Source organism: Molossus molossus, unplaced genomic scaffold, assembly GCF_014108415.1.
Source record: "Molossus molossus isolate mMolMol1 unplaced genomic scaffold, mMolMol1.p scaffold_m16_p_22, whole genome shotgun sequence".
In the NCBI taxonomy this organism is placed as follows: domain Eukaryota; kingdom Metazoa; phylum Chordata; class Mammalia; order Chiroptera; family Molossidae; genus Molossus; species Molossus molossus.
In genome coordinates this window covers 25,992,808-26,020,671 of record NW_023425358.1, presented here as the reverse complement: position 1 = coordinate 26,020,671, position 27,864 = coordinate 25,992,808, and the positions used below count along the sequence as shown (strand labels likewise).

General features: G+C 48.2%; 2 protein-coding genes across 3 annotated transcripts in view; both read right to left on the bottom strand.

Moving 5' to 3' along the window:
* The window catches only part of ACACB (acetyl-CoA carboxylase beta), a 102,353-nt gene extending 99,889 nt beyond the window's left edge, over positions 1 to 2,464 (bottom strand). For both annotated transcript variants that reach the window (XM_036276378.1, XM_036276379.1), the window contains exon 1: positions 2,408 to 2,464. The gene's annotated coding sequence lies outside the window, so the exon portion shown is untranslated. The remainder of the gene's footprint in view (positions 1 to 2,407) is intronic.
* Positions 2,465 to 16,247: 13,783 nt separating this feature from the next.
* On the bottom strand, positions 16,248 to 25,056 carry UNG (uracil DNA glycosylase). Its single transcript, XM_036276738.1, has 6 exons — positions 24,589 to 25,056; positions 23,885 to 23,980; positions 21,307 to 21,404; positions 20,271 to 20,359; positions 19,124 to 19,302; positions 16,248 to 17,062 (listed from the first exon to the last, which is right to left on the bottom strand). Exons 1-6 carry the CDS (start codon positions 24,907 to 24,909, stop codon positions 16,922 to 16,924), a joined length of 924 nt encoding a protein of 307 aa, XP_036132631.1. The 5' UTR covers positions 24,910 to 25,056; the 3' UTR covers positions 16,248 to 16,921.
* Positions 25,057 to 27,864: the final 2,808 nt, after the last annotated feature.

Below are 27,864 nucleotides of genomic sequence, written 5' to 3'. Positions count from 1 at the left end.
GGAGACTTCTGTGTAGTGGGGACTGTCCTGGGCATGTAGGACATTGAGCAGCTTCCCTGGCCTCCACCCACTAGATGCCAGTAGCTCTCCTCTCAGCTGTGACAACCAGAATGTCTCCAGACGTTGCCACATGTCCCTGGGGAACAAAACTGCCCTTGGGTGAGAACCACTGGTCTTATTAACTTTTCCACCTACTCCCTCCCTCCCGCCTGCTTCTAGACCGTGACGTGGGAGCTTCTGGGGACAGGACCTACTTCTTACTCATTTCTTGCACATAGTAAGTCCTCAAGAAAAGCTTAAGAAAGGTCAATGTCTTGACATTGCTGGCTCATGCACGCCCTCAGGACAAATTTTGAAATTAGTAGTTTGCAGATGGCACCAACAAAAAATGTAGCAAAGGCTATTCTGCCTTCCACAGAGGCTGCAACAGGTTGGAGTTCTACCTCCTTCTTTCCCAGGCAGGAAGGCAAGACAGGTAGAAGGGCTGCGCCCCTCTCACGCCCTCTGCTGGCCACCTGGCCAAGTACTTCCACAACTCCCAAGCCTACTCCCACCAGGCTCTTTGCTTAGCCAAACTGGGAATGCCAAGTTCACCAGTGAGTACAGACCTCCACTGTGGTAACACTGACACACAGCACAGAAACGGCCATTCACTGGATTCCCTGGCCAATTCGGGAAGCCTTTATGGATATGAACCAACTGTCATTCATTTCTGGATCCTTGTACCCACCTGGGTGCTTGCTACCTAGTAGTTGCTCAAAAAGTGTGAATGCAAATCCATGCGCACACATTGAGCACCAACTGATGGCTTGAGGTGAGCTGGAATTTTGATTTTGGGATCTCGTTTTGCAAACTGTATCAGGAACACCAGGGGAACAAGCTGGGTGTCTTGTACCAATGCAGCCAATTTTAGGCACATTTTCAGTGAGCTCATCATACATTGTGAGATATAAGAAATAGTGAGTGCATAAAATTAAAATGCTGGGCATCCCTCTACCCCAAAGAGAAAAACATTTGAGTTACTGCTGAGAAAACCAAAGAGCAGCATCCAGGCAACAATGTGCTACTAGCATTTGGGACTTTGTACCCTGAGAATACATTCTTTACATGGATTCTCACTGGAAAACCAATGAAACCAGGCATGTTTTGCATTATGCAAGCTCTTCGGGAACTTGCTCAGGAAATCCTGGCGGGCTGGGGGCAAGGAGGCCTAACTGGGACTGTGGGTAGAAGGATGGACAGGTGGTGGGTACATGGAGAGGGGATGAGTGGATGGGCAGATGGGGAGACACGTGTATGGCAGAGATGGAGGGATGGGGTGAAGCTGCCAAGCTTACATTGATGCCCTCTCTAACTGCAAATCCTTGAAGATCTGCTGTTAGTCTGATAGGGGCCAATGGAACCAACACCCCAAAGCTACCTTGCGAGAGTTACCTGCACGAAAAACCTCAGGGCCTCTCCCTTTTCTTTGTAATGAGGCAGGACCCCAAGGATACCACACAAATAAGTACACAGAGCCAAATGGGGAATTGTTTGAGAAAGTTCCCAAAGAAAACTCTGAGCCTCAGTTTCCTCATCTATAAAATGGGTATACTCATTCTTGCTCCATTTTCCTGCCTCACAATTGCTCTTCAAACAACATAGAAACATACAGCATTTACACATAAAGCGTCAAGAGCATAGAGTGTCTTCAAGCTTCCCATCCTCTGAACAACTTGAAGGGTATTATTATTGCTGTTGTCATCACTTTGGTACAATTCCACAGTTGGTAAACTGTGGTGCAGGGACGCTCAGTACCTTGAGTTCGCTCAAATCCAGGCCCAGCCCACCCCCAAAATGATGTAAATTAATCCGTAAAATGGAGGTGTCTCTATGAGCACATAGATGTGGTTGTGAAACCAGACATCTGTCCGTGTACACAGAAGAGGGCACAGCACAGTGACGGGCACAGTCGTCCGGGAGCACTGTGCGTGTGGTGTGAAGGCACAGGCAGAAAAAGCCAGAGAAGTCCTTTCCGTGAACCTCTGCGGACCACGCCATGCCAAGCAGTGGCCCTCTGCTGAAATAACCCAGCCGACTCCAAAACCCAGCACCGGCCAGTGCTATTTTTATTTCTTGCTAACCAACCCCAAAGCAACAGCTGCCGGAGCGATCGTGGCCCTGCCACCGTGAATACAGGCCATGGCTTGGCTCCAACAGGTGCTGGCCAGCAGCCACAGGAGGGCTTGGGAGCGAGGGGGTCACGAGTTTGTTTTCCAGCCCCCCTCCCACCACCACATCCACACCTAGCAAGGTCTTTGAGGGAGTGAGAGGGAGACTGTCGGCCATCAACCGGCAATCCTGGTTCACACTCGGACTTCTCCTCCCACCAAGATGAGCCCCAGGGAGCCTGATTCCTGCCACTTACCATCACTGCAGACACGGCCACCAGCTGCATTCTCGTCTGGGTCTGCCAGGCACCCACAGAGTGACTAAGGGAGTCCAGCCCTCGCGGTGTCACCTTTTAGCAGGAGGCTGGTGGCGTGCATCAGGCCATGGGGGAGGAGTCTGGACGGCCAGTGTCCCAACACGGGAAAGCTTTCTCCCAAGTCAGCTGTGCCACACACGTTACCCGTCACCCGCAAATAGAAGGTTCTCGCTCAGCCCTCACCTGGCTCACGCTCAGGTACTTCAGAGGCTATCCACGCTCTCAGGGACTTGCCGGCCCACAGGGCACCTCCCCCTGGCTTGCCACATTCCTGTACTTAGGCCTACTTATCTAGTCGTGCAATCACCCCCTTGCCCAACTCTGAGTCTCTAAAGTAAAACGCTCCCATGACCAAGAGCCCGGTGTATATAGGAAAGCCAGCCTGAGGCAGCCTCTCTTCCTTAGTGGGCATCTGACACCTGCCTGCAGGGGTTGGGGAGTCTTAGCAGACCCCGGGTTTGGCCAAGTTGGGCATGACGGAAAGAAGCAAAAGTATCAGGATGAAGAGTGGGTGGTCAAGGACCCTCGGGCTGGCAGGCGATGGTGCAAGATCCTTTGGCAAATTCAGATCATTAGGGTGATAAGAACAACCACATGAGGCCACCAGGGCATTCAAGGCTGACTGGTGGCTGACCACCTTAACCTGTACTCCAGCCCAAAGGGCCAGGGGGATTATAGGTCAGTATTTCCTAAAAAGCCGCCTGCTCCGAACTACCGCCTAAAAGGGGGAACACTTGGCATGTGCAGTGTCCCTCTTTTACAGATGAACAGAGGCCAGAGGTCACACGCGAAATGAGCGACACGGCCATGTCCAGCACCAAGGTCCCAGCTGCAGGCCAGAGCTCCTTCTATACCGAGGTACCAATCACAGCAAATTGCACTGTCCTTGGGCACCTCGTTCGGGCCCCTGGAAACTGATCTGCGTTCACATCTCAGCTCTGGCACCGACAGCGCGCAGGGTGAGCGATGGGCAAGTTCAACATCCTCTCCAAGCCTCGGGCGCTTATCTGCAAAATAGGATGACATGCTCGCAAGACAGAGCTGTGGAGAGCTGGATGCACAGCTCGGCTTAGCCACTGCCCGAGCTAGCCCACCTCATAGGGTTACTGGATCAGCCAAGATCCGATTAGTCACTGAACCCAACCTTCCCCTCGTGTGCGTCAAAAGGGAAAGAACGAGACGGGATGGGGGTGCGGCGTCTGCGGTGAGGGGCCTCCTCTCTGAATGCACTTCCATTTGGTTCACGGTCACCATTAAGCTACTGGTCAGGCAAGAGGCCACCCCTTAAGGATCGGCCAGCACTAATGAGACAGGCAGCTCTCCACATCAGGGACACTCCTGGGACTCACCCCAGCTTCTCGGGGGTCCAGCCATGAGCGGCTTGGGGAGAGGCACCCAGGGCAGGCACTTTTCCAAAGGGGAGCAATCTCTGGGGCTTCAGCGTGAGCCTGGCTGAACTAACTTCTCATCTGTTCCTCTTCCAATGGGGATGTTCCCAAGGACTGTGGGGGAGTGTGTGTGTGTGTGTGGGGGGGGGGATGTCACATTTTGTTATTCAGAAAGGATTTTTAAAACTTATTTTTCAATTACAGTCTACATTCAGTAAATAACACCTCCCCCCTAGGACTGTCCTAGTGACATGTCCCAACTTCTCAACAATCGAGACCTCAGGTTCCCTGCTGTGCCGGCCCGGCCTGCCCAGTCATTAAAGTGCACAACATAGTGATTAGACAATCATATACTTTACAAAGTGCCCTCCCCCCGTATTTCCAGTACCTATCTGGCACCATACAAAGTTATCACATTATTATTATTGACTGTATTCCCTATGCTGTTCTTCACATGCCCGTGACTGTTTTGTAACCACCAACCTGTACTTCTCAATTTCTCCACCTTTTTCACCCAGGCCTAGCCCCTCTGGCAACCATCAGTCTGTTCTCTGTATCTGAGTCTGTTTTGTTTGTTCATTTATTTTGTTTTTTGGATTCCGCATATAAGCGAAATCATATGGTATTTGTCTGTCTCTGACTGGCTTATTTCACTTAGCATAACACCTTCTAGATCCATCCATGCTGACACAAATAGTAAGATGCCATTCTTTTTTATGACCGAGTAATATTCTACTGTATATATGTATATCTTTTCCCCCCCTTTTTATTGAATTTATTGGGCTGACACTGGTTAACAATGCACATCTCCTTTATCTCCTCGTCTGTTGATGGGCAGCTTCTTTATCTCCTCGTCCGTCTTGGCTATTGTAAATAATGCTGCAATGATTATTTCGGGTGCATATATTCTTTCAGGTTAGGGTTGGGTTTCCTTAGGCTATATTTCCAGAAGTGCAGTCATTTCATAAGGCAGCTCCATACTGTGTTCACAGCGGCTGCACCAGTCTGCGTCCCCACCGACAGCGCGCGAGGGTTTCCTTTTCAGAGAGAAGGTTTTTAAAATGCCAACACAGGGGTTAAAGAAGGGAAGAGAGGAAATGTCAGGAGCACTGTAGGGAATAGGATGGGATTCCTAATAAATCACAGGGAGTGTTTTTCTGGGTCATTGGTGTCTATCGATCACGTAGTCTATCATAGCCACTGTGTTAGAGGCTTTACATGTGTGATCTCAACTTCTCCCTGCAACCCTCTGCAGTAGGGACCCCTTCTCACTCCCCCTTTATAGCAGAGGTAACAGGCCCCGTCACTCCCCAAGGTGTCGCTTAGGACCCAGTTGGCCTCACTTGGAAGCCCACACGCCTCGCCCTCATGCTTTCTTCCTCTATGTGCAGAATTTCCCTCCATAGACCCGAGAAAGGTTCCAAGTCAGCAGAGCTGAGACGTGGCTGTCACGGTATACTGCTTTGTTTCTTAGAGCTGTGGGCTTGTTTCTAAATCTCTGTGTCCACTCCCAAGGAACAAAAATGCAACCAAGAAATAAATAACAAAAGCATTCCTCTCAATTTGGGGTCTTCTCCAGGGAAAGACTTTGTGGGAGACAGGAGAGTTCTGCCCAAATAAAGAAAAAGACTTTCAAATCAACATCTAGCCACTAGAATACCAGAATCAGGAAAAGCCACATCTGGAAAGCAGTTCAGGGAGTACTTTTTTCAGGGGTGGAGATAGGTGAGAGGGAAAGCTAAGGGAAGGGGACATCTGCTCTGGGGCTTTGGAGACTGAATAGGAGTTCACCAGATAGCTAAGTGGGCAGGACATCTCAAGCAGAATTTGTTTTTGGCACCATGCTAGCTGGTAAGTTAGTAACTCTACTGGCTAAAGAATGGGGATTCTACCAAAGGTACTAAACCAGAAGCAGCAATTAGCAAATTGGATCTATTGTGAAGGATAATTATTTGTTTTCTTTAATACTTTTACATCTGAAGAAGATATTGTGACAACCTTCAGGTGACAGCGAAGGGAGGTGTACCTCCCTACAAACTATAAAGCTTGAGAAGGCACACACCTTGTGTAATCTAAAAATCTCGCCTACCCCTGTGATTGTTGCCAAGGGTGCTGATGCAATGTAACACACTCTCTCTCTTTTTTATTTTTTATTATTGATTTTAGGGAAAAAGGGAGAGAGAGATGGAAACATCGATGAGAGAGAACATCGATTGGCTGCCTCCTACACGCCTTCCACTGGGGATTTGGCCCACAACCTGGGCATGTGCCCTGACTGGGAAACCAGCAACCTCTTGGTGCACGGGTCAATGCTCAACTATTAAGCCATACTGGCCAGGCACAATGTCACACTTTCTTACCCCAGAGGACAAATGCTCCAGGACAGCAACAGAATTTCAACCCTCACCTCTAAGAAGAGACTCTGCTCTGTTACCCCCTAACTCCAAACACTAACTAAAGCGCCTCACACTAAGGAATGATAACACCATCCGTTACAATGAGTGTCTTGCATCCAGAATCTCACTTACTCCTCATGGCAGCCCTACAAGGGAAGTATTAATTTTATCCATTTCACATCATTATTATTATCCTAGTTCACAAATCAGGCATGAAAACCCAATGCCCAGAGAGGGGGAGTGACTTGCTCAAAGTCACACAGCTTGGAGTACATGAAATTCCAACCTGTTCTGCTCGACCCCAGAGCCAAGATTTGTAACAGGTGGAAGTGATCAGACGGTGGATCTGATTAACTGGCTACCCTCTTAAATGGGTAGAATCAGAAACCCAGACATAAGACCCAGAGTGAGTCAGCAGTTCTCAAATTGATCACATGTCAGAGCATCTGGGTCTCCGGAGAATCCCAGCAAATCCTATTAGCATAAGCATTAACTATCTACCTCCTGGGGTTTTGTGCCAAATCCCAACCACCTGACTCTGGAGTTCAGCAGGTGTGCAGCTGCAGGGGCCACCAATTTGGGAACAGCTTTGAAGAGGAAACACATTCGAGAAAAGTCTGTGAATTTCAGGAAAAGGTTCAGGTTACCAAAAGTCCCAGGGCTCTTCTGGAGTGTTGACCTAGAAAGGTGCGCTTCGGCAGTGCCTGGCACACTGCAGGTGCTCAGTTAATGCCTCGTGAGCCAAACTGAACTTTAAAAAAAACTGATTTGAGAGAGAGAGAGAGAGAGAGAGAGAGAGAAACATTGATTTGTTGTTCAACTTATTTTTTTTTTTTATCCTCACCCGATAAATTTTGCATTTATCTTCAGATAGAGCGGGAGCGAGAAAGGGAGGGAAGGAGAGAGAAGCATCGATGTAAGAGAGACACATTGACTCGTTGCCACCCACACAACCCCAACCGGGGCCGGGGACAAAGTGCAACTGAGGTACGTGCCATTAGCAGGAACTGAACCCGGGCCTCTCTGGTCCGCGGGCAGATGCTCCCAGTGGTTCTCAACCTTCCTAATGCCTGACCCTTCAATACAGTTCCTCATGTGTTTTCCGATGGTCTTAGGCAACCCCTGTGAAAGGGTCATTCGACCTCCAAAGGGGTCGCGACCCACAGGTTGAGAACCGCTGCTAGTAACCGCTGAGCCAAACCGGCCAGGGCTGTTCCACTTATTTATGCAGTCGTTGTTTGATTCTTGTATATGCTCCAAAGGGGTATTGAACCTGCAAATTTGGCATATCGGGGACAACATTTCAACCCAGTAAGGCCTGAAATCAAACTTTTGATGGGGCAAGACTGACTGGCCCAAATGGATCCAGACCGGGCCCTGCCCTGGAGAAATATAAGAGGAACAGGTCTCCTACCTCCAGTGGAAAATTTGTTCCACCATCTCAAAGGCTAATCGGGCTAATCTGTTCCAATGTCTCACTTGAGTCATCCCTGCAGAAAGTGCCGATGTTGCCTGTCCCACGTGCCTGAGGTCCTGGGCCCCCGCCACTTCGTAGATGGAATTCCATCTTCCTCCCCTTTATTCCTCCCGTGCAGGAACCTGCCTTCTTCAACCACTCACTCATTCAGCAGCGGGTGACTCGGAGCACCTGCCAGGCGTGGTGCCCGCTCTGGAGACGCGGAGCAGACAGCGCAGGGATGGCCCTGGCCGCGTGGGGTTACCATCTCCCTGTGTGAGCGCACAGATGAACGTGAGGGCACAGCCCGCAGAACTGTCACCGAGGAGAAACCTGTGCTGTGCATGGAACAGGGACCCAGTCTTGGTCTGCGAGGCCAGGGGAGGTGTTCTCAAAGCAGGATGCTTCTGCTGAGACCTGAGACATGGAGTGTGGTTTCGCCAGGGGGCGCCACCGCACAGGAAGGTGGAGGAAATGCTGGGAGCAGATGGTGCAGGGATCCCCACAGGCAGCCCAGTGTTCCCCAAACTGCTTGGAGACACAGCCCCTTCCCCACCTTCAATGGGTTATCGTCCCAGACAGGAGGGTCCCAACAGCCCCACTTGCCGGGAATGTGGCAACAGGAGAATACAGCCTTCCTGAGAAGGGGGTGGGGGAAGCCTGCTAAGGGGGTCCGTTTCCAACAACACATTATTCCAGTTACTACAGGAGCCCGTGACCCATTTATTTCCAAACAGAAAGGAGAGCGTGTTTGGGGTTGTCCTTTAATGTCACTCTTACCCATGATTTAATCTGATTTGAAAAGGTAGGGGGTGGGCTTCAGTGAGTCCAACCGGAGTGGCACAAAACCTCGGGCTATCTGAAGAGTGTGGCTGTGTTCCGGGCCCCAGCACACCTGAGCACCCTCACGTCGAGAACCCAGAGAGGTCGAGAGCAGCGCCTCTGGCGTGAGGCTGGCCTGGCGGAGACTCTGCTGTGTGACACCTGATTGATCTGGGCCTGTCACAGAAACGCTCTGAACTTTGACTTCCTGGTCTGTGGGGTGGAGTAACACCCTCCCCCCCAATTGTCCTAGTGGGCATGTGCCAACTTCTCAATAATCGAGACCTCAGGTTTCCTGCTGTGCCTGCCCGGCTTGTCCAGTACAAGGCGTCCTGGAGCCCTAGGACAAAGGAACATGGCCTCTTATGCTGTGGTGATGGGCTCACATGTAACACACAGAGCACCATTAGAATAGACTCGAACACACATGAAGTTTGCAGGTAAAACACAAGATTTCTGACCACGCTCCCAGGCTTCCCCAGCTCCAGGTGCATTCTCCTCTGAGGTTCAGGATCCCCGAGTTAAACTTCAGAAGAAGGGTTAGAATAAGGGACCCCAACATTTCCACAGGGACAAGATTTTCAGAAAATCCCTATTGCAGATTAACATGTTGATTTCGCCATAAAGATGGAGTGTCTTGCCCTGGCTGGTTTGGCTCAGCGGCTGGAGCGTAGGCCCGCGGACCAGAGGGTCCCAGGTTCGTTTCCCGTTAAGGGCATGTACCTCGGTTGCGGTTCATCCCCAGCCCTGGTTGGGGTCATATGGGTGGCAGCCACTCGATGTGTCTCTCTCATATTGATGTTTCTCTCTCTCTCTTTCTCCCTCTCTCCCTCCCACTCTATCTGAAATGCAAAAAAAAAAAAAAAAAAAAAATGTCCTTGGGTGAGGATAAAAAAAAAATTGAAGTGTCTTGTGTAATATAATACTCGCATTTCTACCTCAGATTGAAAGGTGATCAAAGTAGGGAGCAGTTTACTCAAGCAGGAGCAAATAAAACTCCTTTGCATAAACACAAAATACTTTCCCCAGCTTTTCAAATATAGGGTATGTATGCACCTCCGATCCCGTGACTGAGAATTGGCTGGGTCTTCCCATTTCGAACTTGGAGAGGTCAGTAAAGAAATCACATCTTGTAAAAATCTCCCAAGACACTGTGAGAAGGAAAACATTTCTAAAACAACGTGTATACGTTGCAGTTTTTGAATGGAAAGACCCGCCTCCTGGGACGTGCCCTCAGTCCTGGGCAAATCTGGGTGGTGGATCACTCTATCTATGGGGAAGCCCATGAATCGAAATTATAATGATGATCAGTGTGAAAGATACAGCCACGTACCAGAGGAATGCGAAGAATACGAGGTCTTCGGGAAACAAGGCATGCAAAGTTGTACACCAAACAGCACACAGCTCCCTCAAGGAGGAGGGACAGGCGAAAGGTTGGCACACGGAGACGCCCCATTTTCATCTACACTGTTTGTCTTTTACTTGGTAAGATAAAAATTAAAGAAAACCATGTCTTTCTAGCAACACGGAAATACTATCAATGCTTAACTCTTAAGAGTCTGCTTTTTCAAAAAATGAGCAAGTCTGAGAAACAGTATACTCTTCCTTAAGACACAAGTTTAGGGGACATAAAAAAAAAAAAAAAACAATCCCAGAACTGCCTTCTAGGGTAAACCTAAACCCTAAGCCATTTCGGCATGTGGAACAGATGAGTACGCACAGGGATTCCCGGCAACCTAACCGTTTGTAGAAGCAAAGAAAGCCCCTTCTCCCTCACCTGTGTTACATTCAGAGCCCTTCGGATAAGCTTCCCCAAAACAGAACAGGAACTGCTGTCCCCCTGGAAAGCTCACGTGCGCACATCGCCCCGGGGCTGCTGTGGCTATGCAGTGAGTCCTGTCTACCTGGACGCTGGCTCCAAGTCCCTGACCCCGGAGGGGTGAGCTCACTTACCACTTCTCTCTCCGCCTTTTCTTTTCCCATGTCCTCTCAATTGTGCACTTGGGGTTACATTTTCCAGGTTCCTTGTTTGCGGAGGGCCTGAGTCTAAGCTGGCTGACTGCTCCCGGCCGTGACTGTAAATGTCACTTTTAGATTAACTGGCCCTTGCCAGTTTAAAAATATCCCGGGTGCATTTAACCTTCAAGGCACCAAAGAGCAGTAACACCCCAGGCGAAGTTGGAAAGGATCTCACGGCAAAGCAGAGCATTCGTTTCCCACCTTTCAATCCCTCCCGTAACTTGCTTTACTTCGAACTCCTCAGACACCTCAGCCACCAGGTATCTAAAGTCCAAGCTGCCGTAAGCAATACAAAGTCATGTTGGCCCTCCTACGACATGCTGAAAATTAACCGCATCCAGGCTGCTGCCGTTTAAGAAATGGCTTCTAGATCAAGCCCCAGGTGAATGGGCTCAAGGGATCACTATCAAAAGATCACCTGGCTACTCTCCCAGGGAAGGATTTTGGTTAAACCTTCTCAACGCAGATGCCACTCAAAGAAATGTTTCCCATGTCTGGGGGCTTGAGGAAAAACAAACCCAAAAGAGTTCCATTCCCACTGGGGGTCGGCTGGCCCCGGCTAGGGCTGGGAGAAGCCCGGCATACAGAGCAGTTACCGAATGTCCTGCCCTGTGGGGACGATGTCCTGCCCCGTGGGGACGGACGGCTGGCGCATGTGGGACAAAGGTCACCTCCAGGTCCAAACTGGAGCCAGCAGGAAAGCAGAGGCTGCACAAAAGGGCATTGTGCTCTGGTAAACCAGGAGGCAAGTAGAAAAAAGGGCGAGAGAGCAGAGTTTATGCCAAACGGTTTACCTGGCAGCTGTGCCAGAGGCAGCCTGCGCCCGGCCGGAGCAGCTATTTCATTTGTGGGCGTTTCCAAGAAGGAAAAGTCATCTGAGAGTGGACTTCTTGGGGTTTTCTCCACTGGACTGATAAGTAGGAAATACACTTCTTGCCTGCCTCCTGGGTCCTCTTGAAGCCTCGGTGTCATCAGCTGTCACCTGGAATAGTGCCACATCCACTTTATAGTTGAAGATGAAACAGTATCGGTCGAGGGCTTAGCACAATGCTTGCATACCTTGAGTTCTTGCTAATTGGCCGCCCCTGTGACTGGGTTAGATTATTTATCAAGACGACTTCATTCTGGAGTAGCTCATGCAATCCTTGCAAAGGGGCACCTTCCAAACTATAGACATGTCCTTCCATGTTTCCTAGAAGAGCCATCCGTGACTCAAGGGAAAAATTTTAGACTCCATTTAAACTCCTGATGACAGCATATAATTATGGTCTGGGCAGAGTGTCAATAGTGACAAGACCACTGGGCTTTGAAACCAGGTTGCCGTGGGCTTGAATCCTAGCCCTGTTACCTGTGGCTTTGGGCAAATGGCCGAGCCCATTTCCTCATTCAATTGCTTCACCACATGGGTGAGAAAATTCAATGGCGTTTAGCATAGTGGCTTGCTCATAACAGGCACTTCATAAAATCAAAGGAACTCCTTACTTTCAGAAAGACTAGAAACACTCCCCACCCTCCCTGCAATCACGCGCGCACACATGCTCAGATTAAGAACTTTTTCTAGTGGCTCTGTCTCCATTGACACTCTCTCCTTAAGTCATAGGCATTTTCTAGAAGCCAAATAGAAGGCTTGAAACCAAAGCTGTTCACACACTTTTGCCACTGAACATAAGAACATTAATAGAAAACTATATTCAAACACAGATTCAAAGTCATTCACATCAAGTTATTTGCCCAAAAAGGGGGTGGGGGGCGGAGGAGATCAACTGATCCCATGGAAAGAAGTTGCCAGTCCTGCTGCAAACTGGTATCAACATGCCTACGTCTCCACCTCCTCCTGAGGGCCAATTAAATCAGAATTTCTGGGAGTGGGACCGGCTTTAATAGTTTTTAAAGTTTCCCCAGGTGACTCTGTGGCGAGGGTTGAGTACTAATTGCTTGTTTGAAGCCTCCTCAGCCTCCTCTCCATCGCCCCCAAAAGGAGGACACAGGAAATACACAACCGGGTGGCAAAGAATGCAAAGTATTGACCTCCTGGTTTGCCCACTCACCAACATCTGTATTTCCAAATAGGCTTCAAAAATTTAAACAGTGGTTCCAACTGAGATCATCAACAGGTAGCTACAGGCTGAGGCCCAGATGAAAAGTGTCAGGACCCTAAATAGGAAGAGGCCATCGCCAGCAGGTGTTCGTCCGTCTTCCAGACCCTCCAGAGTAGCCGAGAGCCCATACCTCGTACATCTCCAGGTTTGGACCAAGATAAAAAGCCACTGCCACACACAGACACACCGGAAAGTTTGCTTCCCCAATCCAAAACCCTTTCTAAGACTTTTGATACCAGGAGCAAAACTGAAGCAGAAAAGTGCATTTTAAAAGGGAGAAAATGTATTATCGTATTTAATAATGGAAGCATAGCCCAGCCGGTGTGGCTCAGGGGTTGAGTGTTGACCCACGCACCAACAGGTTGCTGGTTTGATTCTTGGACAAGGCAAATATCCCAGGTTGTAGGCCCAATCCCCAGTAGGTAGCATGCAGGAGGAAGCCAATCAATGTTCTCTCTCATCAATATTTCTCTCTCGCCCTGGCCAATTTTGCTCAGCGGTTAGAGCATCGGCCTGCAGTCAGGAGAGACCCGGGTTCGGTTCCCGCTAAGGGGATGTACCTCGGTTGCAGTTTGTCCCCGGCCCTGGTTGGTCGTGCGGGTGGCAGCCACTCGATGTGTCCCTTTCACGTCGATGTTTCTCTCTCTCCCCCTCCCACTCTATCTGTGCAAAAAATGGAAAAATGTCCTCGGGTGAGGATAAAAAAAAAAAAAAAGGCAAAATTTTTGCCCTGGCTGGTTTGGCTCAGCGGTTGGAGCGTCGGCCTGCGGTCCAGAGAGACCCGGGTTTGGTTCCCGCTAAGGGCACGCACCTCGGTTGCAGTTTGTCCCCGACCCTGGTTGGTCGTGCGGGTGGCGGCCACTCGATGTGTCCCTTTCACGTCAATGTTTCTCTCTCTCTCTCTTCCTCTCTCTCCCTCCCACTCTATCTGAACAAAAAATGGAAAAATGTCCTCGGGTGAGGATAAAAAAAATATATATATATATTTCTCTCTCCCTCTCCCTTCCTCTCTCTAAAATCCATTTGAAAAAAAAAAAAAGGAAGCATATTAATATGCTGATGCCTATTAAAAAGAGAACAATTCACATTCCCCTATCTTGCCCCGCTGGACTCCGATCACAGATAGTGACTTTGACATGATTATTTTATAACTTGGGGTTCCCAGGACATATTGCACAACTGACTTCCTTGTGTTTCCCAAAGCCCTCAGTAGATCCTCTTCTTGGCTGAGGTGGAGGCAGGAGTCATTTTTGGCCAGGTTCTGACATGCTCCCAGTGAGCCACAGAAACTGCCCGGACAGTGGGAGGACTTGGTAGCTGGGTTCTATCATCGCTGGCATGAGTAGGAGCACCTAGAACAGGGGTCTGCAAACTATGGCCCTTGCTGTCTGTTTTCCTGCGGCTCCTGAACTAAGAGTAGTTTTTTTTTTCTTTTTTTAAAAAATAAATTCTTTATTGATTTTAGAGAGAGAGGAAGAGGAAAAGAGAGATAAAAACATCGATGAGAGAGAACATCGATTGGCCGCCTCCTGCACGCCCCCCACTGAGGATCAGGCCCACAACCTGGGCATGTGCCCTGACTGGGAATCGAACCCGAACTCTTGGTGCATGGGTAAATGCTCAACCACTGAGCCACGCTGGCCGGGAACTAAGAGTAGTTATAACATTTGTGAAATGCTTGAAAAAAATAAAGACAACTTCGTGACATGTGCAAATCATATTAAATTCCAATTTCAGTGTCCATACTTTTTTTCCTTGGGGAAAAAAAACAAAAAACCCACACATTTTTATTGATTTTTTTAGAGGAAGAGAGACAGAAACATTGATGTGACAGAGAAACATCAATGGGCTGCCTCCTGCACATCCCCTCCTGGGGATCAAGCCCAAAACCCAGGAATGTGTCCTGACCGGGAATCGAACCAGCGACTGAGCCACACCGGCCGGACTGTCCATACTTTTATTGGAACACAGCCACACATGTTCACTTACATTTAGCATGTGGTGGCTTTCTCTATAAGAATTGAGTAGGTCTGAGAGACAGGACGACTGCAAAGCTTAAATATTTACTGACCCCTTACAGAAAAGGTATGCTGGCCTCTGACCTACACAGCCAAGATTGCCTTTTATGTTTGGCATACCCAGTGCTATGACTGCAACAATCCAAAAACGTGGAAAAAAATTTACAACCACATAGCTAAAAAGTTAATCAAAATGAGCCTTGTTCCTAAAAGATCAGTGATTAGGCCATTTAAGATGCTGCTCTGTGTTCTGTTTAAAGCATCACTATACTTAGAGTATATATATATTTTAAAATGAGTTTGCTGTTTGAATTCTTTATTGGGATGCAGAGCTTACTGCTTCCTCCTTTCTCACAGCATTGTATTGGTTGGGAAGTGTCAAAACCTAACCCATACAGAAACATTAAAACGCTCATTTCTCCCTTGGATTTCTCGCGGTAATGCTGAGGACCCTCCAGTTACGAGGGCAAATGAAGAATGTATCTTTGTTCAGTCTTCCTTCTGGGAAAGCCTGCTTGCTGATGCAGAAGCGGCACTGCGAGCCTTTCTCTTCAAACATAAGAAAACTGAGGCTTGGAGGGAAAGCGACAGGAAGGTTTCCAACTCCCTGCTTTCAGAAGAAATGTCCCGCCGGCCTAGGTGCCCTCACTTTCTAATCCGCCTAAACACAGGCACGCGTGTTACCAAGCCCTCCTGATCCCTTTAACTCCCTCCACCGGACACCAGGGGCATCCACCCAGCCTTTGCTCTCGATGGGCCACCCCCGCCACTCCACACGTGCGGGCAGGTCAGCGTGCTATCGCGGCGTCTTCCCCGCCTCACTCAACTCCAGATTTCCAGGAAAGTCTGCAAACGCTGGTGGAGGAAGCTCCCCTCGCAGTCCCGGGGTTTGGCAGGACACAGCCCTAACTGGCACACCAAGATCTCTGCAGAAATGTCTTCCAGCTGAAGTGGCCCCTTTAGGGTCTCCGCAGTCCCTGACCCCATCTAGCCTCCCCGCGCTGGGAATCAGGGCACAGCTCCAAGCTGGAACAGGGCCCGGGCTTGGAGACCCCCGCCGTCACCCTGCTCGTGCCCCTCCCTGCAACCCCGCCCAGCGCTTACCGAAGCCTGGCCGACGGTGGGCGGCTCCATCGGGGCAGGGGGAGGGCAGAGGAAGGAGCGAGGGCGGTCGGAGGCGGTCCTTCCTGCCTCCAGTGGTCGCTATGGCGACCTCAGACCAAGGCTGTCCGCAGATGCCCAGGCCCAGGAACTGACTGGTGATGGGCACTGGGCAGAGGGAACTGGATACAAAGCGAAACTTCAACTTTTTATTACCAAACTCGAGCAGGTTTAACTTTGAACCCAGCTAACAGCAAAATAACATCTCTTACAGGATGCAGACCTAATCTAGATGGCCTCATAAACAACGGGTTAAAAAAATACATATATACATCCACATAGTATGTTTTAAAAGAGCAAACTTTTCCAGTGTTGCAGAAAAAAGTATCACGAAGTGAGTTCAATCCATAAACAGTCCTCCACAGTGTGCTGCCCTTAAAACCCAGTTTATTTCCTCTTAAAAAAAAAAAAAAAATCCCCCTTTCTCCTCCTTCCTGTTCAACTCCCACTGCTTATTCCTAGCAAACACCCGGGAGAACAGTATGAAGACCCAGCCCACTTTTCTTGGCCTCTGTGCCCGAAGGCTCAGGTCAAGGATTGTTCCTTAGCAATTTTCACCTCTGCTACTATCAGGAAACGGATCCCTAATTTCTGGGAACTGGCCAGAAAGCAAAAACAAAAATCCTACTTTCTTCAATTCAAGGAGGGGTCTGAGGGCTCTGGAAAGGTTCAAGGGCAGTGACCTGGCCCAGACTGGAAGATCAGGATGTGCAAAAGGGGCTTTTCTACATAAAAACACCCAAAACCTTATAACCTTATAGTTCCACCTACAAGTAAGAACAAATAATTGCTAGACTTATATACCAAAAAAGGTGCTTATCTCCACATCTTTAACCATAAAGAAACAGAGGGAAGGAGAAGTCTGGAGAATTTGACCTCCTTCCCCTTCCAAGAACTGGGATGCGTATTCTAGGCTAAAGCTGCCACTACTCCTGGGCAGCCTGACGCACGGCCACTGAAACTTTCTCGCCTGTATGCAGAGTGTTTAAGAATCACTAGGGAAATTATTTTTTTCAATCTGACTTTGTCACTGACAAATACGTCAACAGCAGCTTCTAGAAACTGCCTGGAGACACCCCTCCCCCAAGTTCAGGGTCACAGATCCTTCCAGTTGATGGGCTCCTTGCCAGACTTCTGCAGCAGCTCGTTGGTTTTAGAGAAATGTCTGCATCCAAAGAACCCTCTGTACACCGACAGCGGGGAGGGATGGGCAGTCTGCAACACGTGGTGGCGCTTCTGAAAGAGAAAAGAGAATGACTGAGGTGGCACACCTGGGACTTTACAGCCGTTGTACTTGAAGACAGCTAGCTTTGCCGTCCCAATCCTCCCACTTGGCTAAGCGCATTTCCTGCCCTCAGCGTCCATACTAGAACATCAGTGCCTCGTCCATGTGTGGAACAACCATCTTTGCTAGGCTGAGGCTGCGGAGCACCAGTCCCAGCCTCCAACTTGGCACCGGCTATGCAATATTTAAGTGAGTATATCTTATGACCCGGCAGGCCCACTGCTGAAAATATATTTGCTGAAGGACATCACGATGCCTAGTTCTACACAAAGATGAAGGTTTAAGGAGGTTCACAGCAACACTGCTTACTCAGGGCAAACCTAACATAAATCCACTGTTAAACAACTGGCTAAAAACATTTTTCTGAAGTTCTTACAATGAACACCCATGGCTACTAAAACAAAACTGAGATATCCGCTCATACGAGAAGACCCCCCAAAACATAACAAAAAAGTGACCATTGCATTAACTTTTTTTTTGTTGAAAAATACCTCAAACTTTTTGTAATAGTTCCTTCAGAAAAAAACAAACAAACCGTGAAAAGCATTAACTTCTATTTTGTACCTCTCATTACTGTTTGAATTGTCTTACCATAAAAATGGAATATTTTGATTTTTACAATTTCAACTGTAGTTAACGTAGGCAGGAAGATTACAGACTTTTGTTTTGATTCTTTTCTGCATTTAAATTATAACCATCTACCAAATAATTGTTTTCAAACACCCCTGCCTTTAAGTTGCTCGGTCCAGGAAGGGTCAAAACTGAAGCCACGGAGCCTGGAGCTGGGCGGCCTGGGTTCAAGTCCTGACTCCGCCATTGGCTGTGTAGCCCCAGGGGAGTTTCTGGGCCTCCCACAACTGCACTTCATTTTTCTCTGTAAATTGGGAATATCAACAGTGCCTGGCTTCTAGTTCCTGTGAAAGAATGAACGGATGATCGTGCGCACAGGGTGTTACGAGAAACAGCGGAGGTCGAGTGCTTATTAGCACCCCGTCTGGCACGCTGCACAGGCCCCTGGAGATGTGAGCTGTGCTGAGCTCGAAGGAAAAGTGTGCCAGCCTCTGGGGACGGGAGGGACCTCTATACTCGGACAAAGGAAGCAGGGCGTTCAGAGGCAGGCAGGGGAGAGGGGCACAGGGGACACACCTGGGAGGTGCGGCCAGCCTGGAGCTGAGCGCGAGAGGAAAGCTGTGCCGGGCGGCAGACCTGGGCCGTGCCCCAGAGCCCAGCTTGTCAGTCCAAGGCAAGGCTTCCACGGGGAGGCATCTGAATGCCCCAGGCAAGGTCTGAGGGCCTGAACCAGGCCACGGTGTCCAGGTGGGGCGGGTTTGAGGGACATAGAGAGAGAAGGCGGGCTGACGGAATGTGGGGTGAGGATGGGGGGCAGGGAGGAGAGGGATAAGGGGGAAAGAGAGAGGTGTTATGAATATCTGATTTCTGGCTGGACAACTGGGTATATCAGCAATTTTCATTCAACCTTTTTCATGGCACACATAGCGAATTACTAAAATTCTGCAGCACCCTAAGGAATATTTTTTTGCCAACCTGATAAATTTTGATTCATTCACACGGGATAGCTACTGTTGTGCTGGTTGTCATTGTTTTTTTATTTGTTAATCTAAGGGAAAAGAGGCCAGTGCCCCTGACTAAATAGTCAGGTATTGCATGTTCTAAAACTTCTTATGACACAGGGGCTGAAAATGGCTGATTTACTGTATTGTTTGTTAAATGAATGGTGGCCGGGGATTTGTGTACCTTTCTATGAATATGGCAGGTTCATGCCTGTATTGGTAACTGTATTAAATCAGAAGTTAACCACTAGGTTTCCTGATACACCACAAATCGTTACTGCAATTTCTCTATATTTTGTTCAATTTTCAATGAGAAACCCAACCCTAATTAAGAGTGATAAAGGAAAATAAGCTTCATTTTATGACATGGATTTTCCAGGACCACACTACAAGGATTCCTAGAATTCTCTAAGCTGGTTTAAACGGTTAAAAACCACATACCCTATCAATGGCACTGCCCTTCTTCTGAGCATAAGAACCCCAGAGCAAGAAGACAAGGCCACTCGAGTTCTGATTTAGCCAGGACACAACCGCATCGGTAAATTGCTCCCAACCTTTCTCCTTATGAGAATTGGCCTGATGCGCCCGGACTGTGAGGACAGCGTTGAGTAGGAGAACACCTACAACACACACCAAAGAAAGAGGTTAAAGGCAGCCTGAAATGAGTTGGCCCAACACCCAACAACAGGGGCTAACCACATGAGGAAAGCATTCTCAGGATGGGATCCAGAGTGGCTGGCTGGCTGGCTGGCTGAAATTCGGTCATAGAGAAAGCATTTCAGCAGACTGCTGGGCACCAACCGAAGCTATCAGAGGGCACTCAATGTTCACTTTTGCACTTACAACACCTTCTGAGTTTGCAACAGTGAGCGTGCATCATATACCATTGGTCACCAGAAAGAACCGTGTTCCTGAGTGATATTAAATAACACCACAAATAACAAAAGGAGGCCAAAGTGTTTCAATGGAAAAAAAATCTAACTGCAAGCAAACCAAAAGGTATATATTCTTTCCTTATCCTGGTTAGAGTTTATTTGTTAAAAAAGAAATATGTCCCATAGGTCAGTATTAAATACATACAACACAACCTGTGTCAAAACGACAAAAGTGAGGCCACCTTCTAAATGGTCCAAGTTAAGGTTAAGTGGGTATATGTAAAATTATAATAATGGGGAACACGCTTTTCAAATTATGATTAAAATATGAAAGGAGCCCTGGCTGGCTGGTGTGGCTCAGTTGGTTAGGTGTCCTCCCGTGCACCAAGAGGTCACTGGTTCGATTCCCAGTTAGGGCACATGCTCCAGTTGCAGGCTGCTGGGGAGAGTACAGGAGGCAGCCGATGGATGTGATGTCTCTCTCTCCCTCTCCCTTCTTCTCTCCAAAAATCAGTAAAAAACAAAAACAAAAACCATGAAAGAAAACATTGGCTGCAGGATAAAACAGAGATACATTTTCTGACTTTTATAAGTTTAACCATTTTCGTACAGCTCTCTCGTTCTTCATGGCTATCTTTTACAAACACAAACAAGTGGACAGAAAAGAGATTGATGAAATCTACCTTAGACACTTGTAGCAGTAATTGGTTTACCTTGCTTGGCCCACCCAGATAAATCTCCATGACCAGGATGAACAAAACCATCTATGTCTGTAGACAGCTCTTTATAAATGTTTTCCAAACTGAAAGTAAACCGGAAGAAATAAAAGACAATCTTGAGCACAATTCTCAAAGTTAGGCAACCTTCAACAGACAAGTGAATTACAGCGTGTAAAGCCAGCCCCAGAGGACAAGGGAGCAAGACATGTTTGTCCTCATGGATTCATGAGGAAATACTACCATTCCTGCTGACAGGTAACCCTGCAAAAGTCCTTCATTTTGGTCTGTGTTTGGATTTAAGGAACAGCACTTCGGAAGACCTGAGTAAATTAGCCCAGGAGTTACAACTCCCTTCTGATTGCTGCTTACTTGCAGTTGTTTATCTCTATATATTTGTTTATAAACACCCTCGAACGCAGTGGTTCTTAACCAAGGGTGATTTCTGTCCCACAAGGGACACCGGGCAAGGTCTGAACACATTTTTCATTGCCATTTTGTTGGAACTCTCTATTCTGGGGTCAGTGCTGCCGGCATCCATGGGTAGAAGCCATGGGTAGTGCTAAACATCGTCCAGTGCCCTGGATCAACCTTCTCCCCCAGAGACACAACCCCCAAACATAAATAGCGCCAACACTAAAATATCCTGCTCCAAAGGCCAGCAAAAGTCCCCCAAACAGGTATACAGTCCCTCCCCACTTCGCGTTTTGACTTTCGCAGCTTCACTTTATCTCAGTTTTTTCAAACATATTCATCAAAAAGTTGATGGAGACCGTGGAAATGATACAGCATGCGCTTGGTTGTCTGAGTCAATTATACACCCCTGTATTACAATTACAATTAAAATTACTGTACGTATGGACTGTAGGCCCATGTATTCGAGCACCCCAGGAATCCTTCAACGCCAGGTGCAACCGCTAGAGCCTGGAATGGATCAACGTCATAAATGAGGGACGACGGCACCCATCATTTGCCAAGCACACATCTGAAAGTAAGCGCAACTGGACCTGAGCAATCTATAAAGCAACTGTACCTGGGCGGAGGTGGAACAGGTCTTTGAACACTAAAGCAGAGCCCATGAGCTTGATTGGGTCCATGATATGGATCCTGTCCCAGGATGACAACCTTCACCTGTGAATACCAGGTGGCAAATTAAACAATACTCTAGTGTAGTCAGTGTAAATGAACACTTAGCTGGCAGATGACCTATATAAAGAGACACGATAACGAGAAGGGTGGCCCCCCCTGCTGACCCAACTAAGAACCTCCAGAAGAAAGCAAGTGACCTGGCATCTTACTTTCCGTTCTCCTTCAGTCACCCTACCACCCTGCCCCCTCCCCTTCTGACACAGGTATTTGAAACAAGCTGGGGTCAACTTTGCTTTCGTCCTTTCCTTTGTCAAATTACAAAAGCAAATACATCCTTGAAAACAAGAACAACCATCCAGACACATACAAAGTGGTTAGTCATCTCCCAGTTATCCTATCCCACCAATCCAACCAGTTTTAACTACCTCCAGAATTGGGGTTATTGTACCCACTGCCCAACATTTTAGTGTTTCTCACACATCTTGGGCATCCTTCAGGTCAATACAGCCCAGCCACTGATGGGCAGTCAGCTTGTTTTGCATTACAAACACTCATGCAGTAAACACCCCAGTACGCGTATCTTTCTACACTGTTGCTTTTTTATTTCTATGGACTATTTATAATAGTGGAGTCGCTGGTCAAAGGGTAAGTATTTTAAATTTTCAGACACATCCCAAATTGCTTTCTGACAAGTTGAAGCCATTCAAATTCCCCACCAGCAGCTTGGAGGGGCCTGTTCCCCTATATTCTCTAAGGAAGGAAACCAGAAGATAATGAGGCCGATCAAGAGCCATGGGAGTAGGTGGCAAGATGCAGTGAAAAGTAATTAGGTTACTATCCCTGGCGGTGTTAAAACATTGCTAGTCCTTTTGATCTGGAGGCTGCCCACCTCTTTCTTCATTCTCATACTTCTGCTCAAGGTGTATCTTCTTAGAATCTTCTTCCACAGCTGACATATACCTTTACCCTTCAAAATCCAACTTTAGACATTCCCATAATAAGGGAGCTTTGGTGGACCTCTCCCTTCCTACTTCTGGAGCTTACACTGTCCTCAGCATGAAGCAATCTGTCCCAGCCCGGAAGCTTTCCAGCTGATCCTGGATAAGAGACAATCTTGGAGGAGCCAGGTTACCTCCCAGTCCCTCCATATGCTCATTTGCAAAGAAGCCACTCTGGGCCACCTGATCCTTAGTTTCATGCTCTTTTCTTATTCTTCCCTATTTACATAGATCACTTGTGTTCAAAACAGGACATACTGTTCAAACAAGGCACAAAATAGTACTGAATTTGAAAGAACTTTTTTTAACTTCAGAAACAAGGAGCTATATCCAAAGTCTTGACTCTAAACTAAAAATTGTGAAGTTTGCTAAATATTAGGTGTTGCAGCCTTAACAAGATGGCTTTTTCACCTATTTCACGTCTATTTAACAGATATTTTGCAAGTCATGAGACTCCTGTTCTCAACTTACAAATGGGGAAGGGAAAAGGGTAAGAACAAAGTGTAAAAATCTCCAGTGTAAGCAAACACTAAACACATTTGGGGGTTTTACAGGAAAACTAGAACACAACGGTGGTGGGAAATAGGAAAGGACACACTGTTCAACGCTGAAGTAAAAGAAGGGGAGGTGGAGTAAGGCTGGTAAGTAGGACGTGGCCACATTCATGCAGCTTTTACAGTTCAGACAGTGGGAAGCCACAGACAAGCTTCTGAACAGGAGACAAACATGGCCAGAGCCCCAGGAGAGCTGCCGTGTACAAAAGCAAAGGGATTTGTTAATAGGTAGCAAAGCTGTTCAGGCCAGAAGTTAAGAGATTAAAAGACAGTGTGGTCAGACCGAAAGGATACTGATACAAGTCAAGGTGGGGTTGACTATAACCAGCTGAAAAAGTCTTAACTGTAAAAATTGGGAAAGAAAAGAGAAAAAAAAAAAAAGACTTAACTGCTTCATGCCCCAGTTTCCTTGTCACCACCACAATAATACTTAACACTGGCCTGGGGTTGGTTTCAGCATTAAATAAAGTACAAGAAATGAGAGCATAAGAATATATGGTCTAAGTACATATTTTTTTTGTGTTGCATCAACAATCCATGGTAAAAGTAAAAAAAAAAAAAAAAGATTCAATAGAGGTTAAAATGCAGCCTGACAAATTTCACAATTTTAGTATTTTATTTATTACTGAATTATGGACAGTGGTTTAACTCCATTGTCCCTAATTAAGAAATATAGCCCTGGCGGGTTTGCTCAGTGGTTAGAGCATCAGCCTGTGGTCCAGAAAGACCCGGGTTTGGTTCCAGCTAAGGGCATGTACCTCGGTTGCAGTTTGTCCCCAGGCCTGGTTGGGTTGTTTGGGTGGCAGCCACTCAATGTGTCCCTTTCATGTCAATGTTACTCTCTCTCCTTCCCACTCTATCTGAACAAAAAATGGAAAAATGTCCTCGGGTGAGGATTAAAAATAAAAAAGAAATACTAGTATTTGAGTCCCAGCCCTTTTACCAAAATTCATCCCCAACCTGTACTTACATCTCTTATGTTGCACATTTGAGTCCATGTGAAGACTTGGTGTGGGGGTGGATACACAGTATAATGTCTTCTTTCTTCCGCAACAAATCCCATTAGCTAATCGAAAGATAAACCAGATTTAAAACCAGACTCTCACTGAATTTAATAAGTTAACTGAAACACTCTCTAACTCTGCTGTTTTATATCAAATTCTTTCTTGCCCTGGCCTGGTAGTTCAGTTGGTTCAAGCAATACATCAAGGCTGTGTGCTGGCTCTCCAGTCAAGGCACATACAAGAACCCATCAATAAATGCATAAAAAAGTGAAACAACAAATGGATGTTTTTCTCTCCCTCTAAAAATCAAATAAAAACACAACAGCAAATGAAAAACAGTACCTGCTCGCCACCAAAGCTGCTCAAACTCTTCAATTCCCTCCCTAGATGTTTTGATTTCCTGTTAACGCCAACCCCTCCCTCTTTTTTAAAGGCGGAGCCAGATTTCACGCAGTCTGATTCGTGGCTTTACCCTGCCCCTCTTTCCTGGAGAGCAGACTGACTAAATGATTTTTAAAAAGCCAATATAAACATGCGGATTCAAAAACACCATTTTAGCCCCTTAGCGCGAAAAGGACACTAAGGGACAGAAAGTGGGCGACCAGGAAAGCAATATCCTACAAACGTGGCCCAGGTCTCCATACGAAGGGCCCGCAGCCTTCTCATTTACCTTTATAAAGTACGGTTTTCCGAACTCTCCGCTGAGGTGCTGCTTCCAACTCTCACCGAAACCCACGGGCACATTGCGAGCCGCGAGTCTGAGCAGGGCAGCGGCCTTGTTCTTCTGGATGCGGACTAACTGCTCGGGGCTCAGCGGCGACGAGGGCGGTGTGCCTGGCTCCTCCTGCTCCGCCCGGGCCTTCTTGGCGGGGCTGGCCTGCGAGCGGTCCCCGCAGAGACGGGTCAGGAGCCGCAGCGGCCCTCTCCCAGGCGCCCACAGCGCCCACAGCTCCCACCCCCAGCCCAAAGGCCCATTGCAGAGGACGCGCATTCGTGGGTTTCAGCCCCACCCGTAAGGTCGGCGCAAAACCGGACTCTGGGAACCCAGGCTTTAGCCCGGACCCGCACTAGCAGGCCGATGTCCCAAATTTCGCGTTTGGTACTAATACGTGGCGGAGCTGAGCGGTTCGCTGGAGAGGAGGCCCGGCAACAAGGCGCCGCGCCCCGCCCCGCCGGACCCGCCACTCGCATCCCCACGTGGTCTTTTCGCGGCAAAAACCCTCCTCCCGAGGTCCCGCCTCTCCCTTCCTCCGATTGGGCGGTGGGCCGAGGAGGGCGGCCCCCTCGCCTCTGGTTGGTGCCGTGGGCCCCGAGGCTCGCCCCTATTGGCTGGCCCCTCAGCATGGCCGCCGACCGGGCACCGCGGCGGCTGTTTTGAACCCATGGAGGCTGTTCAGAACACGTGGAGGTTGTTTTGAACGTGAGACCCCAGTTTACCAAGTTAGGGCCCCGTTTCTGCAACCCGTCGGTCTCGCGGGGCCCGCCGCCTTCCTCCCTGTCCCCTCCCCCGGCCCCACAAGCGGTCCCAGCCGTGCCTCACCGCTGCATTCCCGCTCTCCTCAGCTACGGCCGCCACGCCGGTCCCCGGGTCGGCCGGCTCGGGGCTGCAGGCACGTCGCTTCCTGGCGGCGCTCGGGGAGAAGAAGGAGTAGAGCGTCTTCTGGCCGATCATCCCGAAGCCGAGGGGAGAGCGAACGCGCGCCGCCCGGGGACCCGCGAGGCTAGCGCAGGCTGTGGCGGTCCGAAATTGGCGCCAAGCTGCACGCGCATGCTCCGACCGAAGGGGTGGGCTGGGCAGGGGGCCGCGAAGGGCCCAGTGCGCATGTGCGGGAGGGGCTGCTGTGGGCAGGACTCCCATAGGTCCATTCGTTCCTTTACTCTTTAATTTATTCACTCATACCTCTGCCTCCCTCCGCTGTGAAGAAGAAAAAAGAGAGAGAAAGAACAAAGTTATCTGTCCCGTGAAGTTGTTGTGGGAGTGAAAGATCTGTTTGAAATGTAAATTATATCACGATAATCCCCAGGTGAACTCCTACTGTCTCCAGACGTGCTTGGAAGGAAACCCCAGCCCCTTACTCCGCAGGCAAGGCCGCTTCCCTCTCTGAGCAGCCCCTCCTACAGGGAGTGGCCCGACTGAACCAGGGTCTCAGCATTCACCGGACACCACCGGTATGACGCCCCTGCACGCAGTGTCCCCCTACTGGAAGCTTCAGGTCGCACTTGGGACCATTCCCCTGAAAGGTCTTCTCCTGCACTACTCTCCTGCCCGTTACTCTATTGATAGCTTCCGTGTTACCTAAAATTACCCCGTGTATTCTTTTCTTGTTTGTTTCTGTGTCCATCTCCAAAATGTGACCCGGGTGAGGGCAGGGACTTTATTCTTCTTGTTACTAGGTGCTCCAGCGCCTAGGACAAGGAGCTTGGTGGGTAAGCAAGGGAGAAGCTCATAATTTAAAACCACTTGCGCTTCAATAAATACATATCTATCAACCATTGAATTTATAAACAAAATGAGCAGGCAGAACAGAACCTGACTCATAGACACAGAGAACTTTTTGTTGGTTGCCAGGTGGGTGGGGGGATGGGTGAAGAAGATGAAGGAATTAAGCACAAATTGGTTGTTAGACTGATGAACCTCAAAGGGAAGGGTGGAGGTGAGAAGAGAAACCAAAGAACTTACATGCGTATCTGCATAACCAACGGACAGACACCAGTGTGGGGAAGGCAGGAGGGAGGTGGGAGGAGGGAGGAGAGGGTCAATGGGGAAAAGGGGACATCTGTAATACCTTCAACAATAAAGATAAGTCTTTAAAAATCTATGGAGAAGATTCTAAAATATTTTATATAATTAGTTCTTATAAATATATTTCTCAATATTGATCTATATGTTTCTAAAATAAACCCCATTTAAGATGAAAAATAAATAACTAACTTGCCCTTATAACCACTTTGAAAAAAACAGCTCAGCAGTTTTGTATTAAGTAAAACATACACTTACCAGGTGCCCCTGCAATCCCACTCCTAGGTATTTACCCAAATGAAATTAAACTCTATGTTCATACAAAAGCTTCCACAAGTATGGATATAGTGAGTTTATTTGTAATTGCCCTGAACTGGAAAACAACCCAAATGTCCCCCAGTGGGTGAGTGGGTAAGTGAACTGTCAGGCACCAGGATAATGAAATTCTCAGCAATCAACAAGAATACATCTTAAAAGCATCATGCTAAGTGAAAGAGGCCAGACCCAAAAGGCTATATATTGTATGATTTCATTTATAAGATAATTGTGGAAAAGACAAGACTATAGAATGACAGAAAACAGTGATTGGGGACACGGGGGGATTTTGTGGAGTGATGGAACCATTCTGGATCTAGATTTCAGTGGAGGTCATGCAACTGTGTACTTTTGGCAAAATCTGCAGAATTGTACACTCGGAAGATTCCTAACAAAGCCCACTGGGTGAGGCAGGGAGTAACCAAAATTCGGAGCAGCAATAGAACCTGACATTTGGAACATGAAAGCATTTCACACACGTCCTCTCATTTAACCTTCATGCGCTCTCATGGCATAGGTTTTATAGTTTCCATTATATAGATGAGGCCATTCAAGCCCAGAGACTTTAAGTAACCTGTGAGAGCCACACAGCTAGTGTGGAGGAGACAGAAATGGAAGCCACTGGGTCCGACTGCAGGATTGTTGTCCTACCTGCGACAATGTGTTGGTGGCCCCACTCCCTGTCAGGACACCAAATTAATCCCCAGAGAGGTGCACAGAACAGCAGCTCCCAAACCACAGATGATCCTCAACAGTTGCAGAGCAAAACTAAACACAGTAGTGCTTGCAACACGCACAGAAGGCCAGCAGATGGCGCCCAGAGGCCGCCTACCGCCTTGTTTTGCACATTTGCCTGCATTTCCCAGCTTGCTGTGAGAATCCACCCGGAAG

What these genes read in the sequence shown, in the direction of transcription:
- UNG (XM_036276738.1), bottom strand. Translation starts at nt 24,909, where the DNA reads ATGCGCGTCCTCTGCAATGGGCCTTTGGGCTGGGGGTGGGAGCTGTGG. An exon ending in CCTGTTCCACCTCCGCCCAG is followed by an intron (nt 20,360 to 21,306) that starts GTACAGTTGCTT and finishes GTTTACTTTCAG; the next exon opens with TTTGGAAAACATTTATAAAG. An exon ending in AGGGCAGTGCCATTGATAGG is followed by an intron (nt 17,063 to 19,123) that starts GTATGTGGTTTT and finishes TTTCTCTTTCAG; the next exon opens with AAGCGCCACCACGTGTTGCA.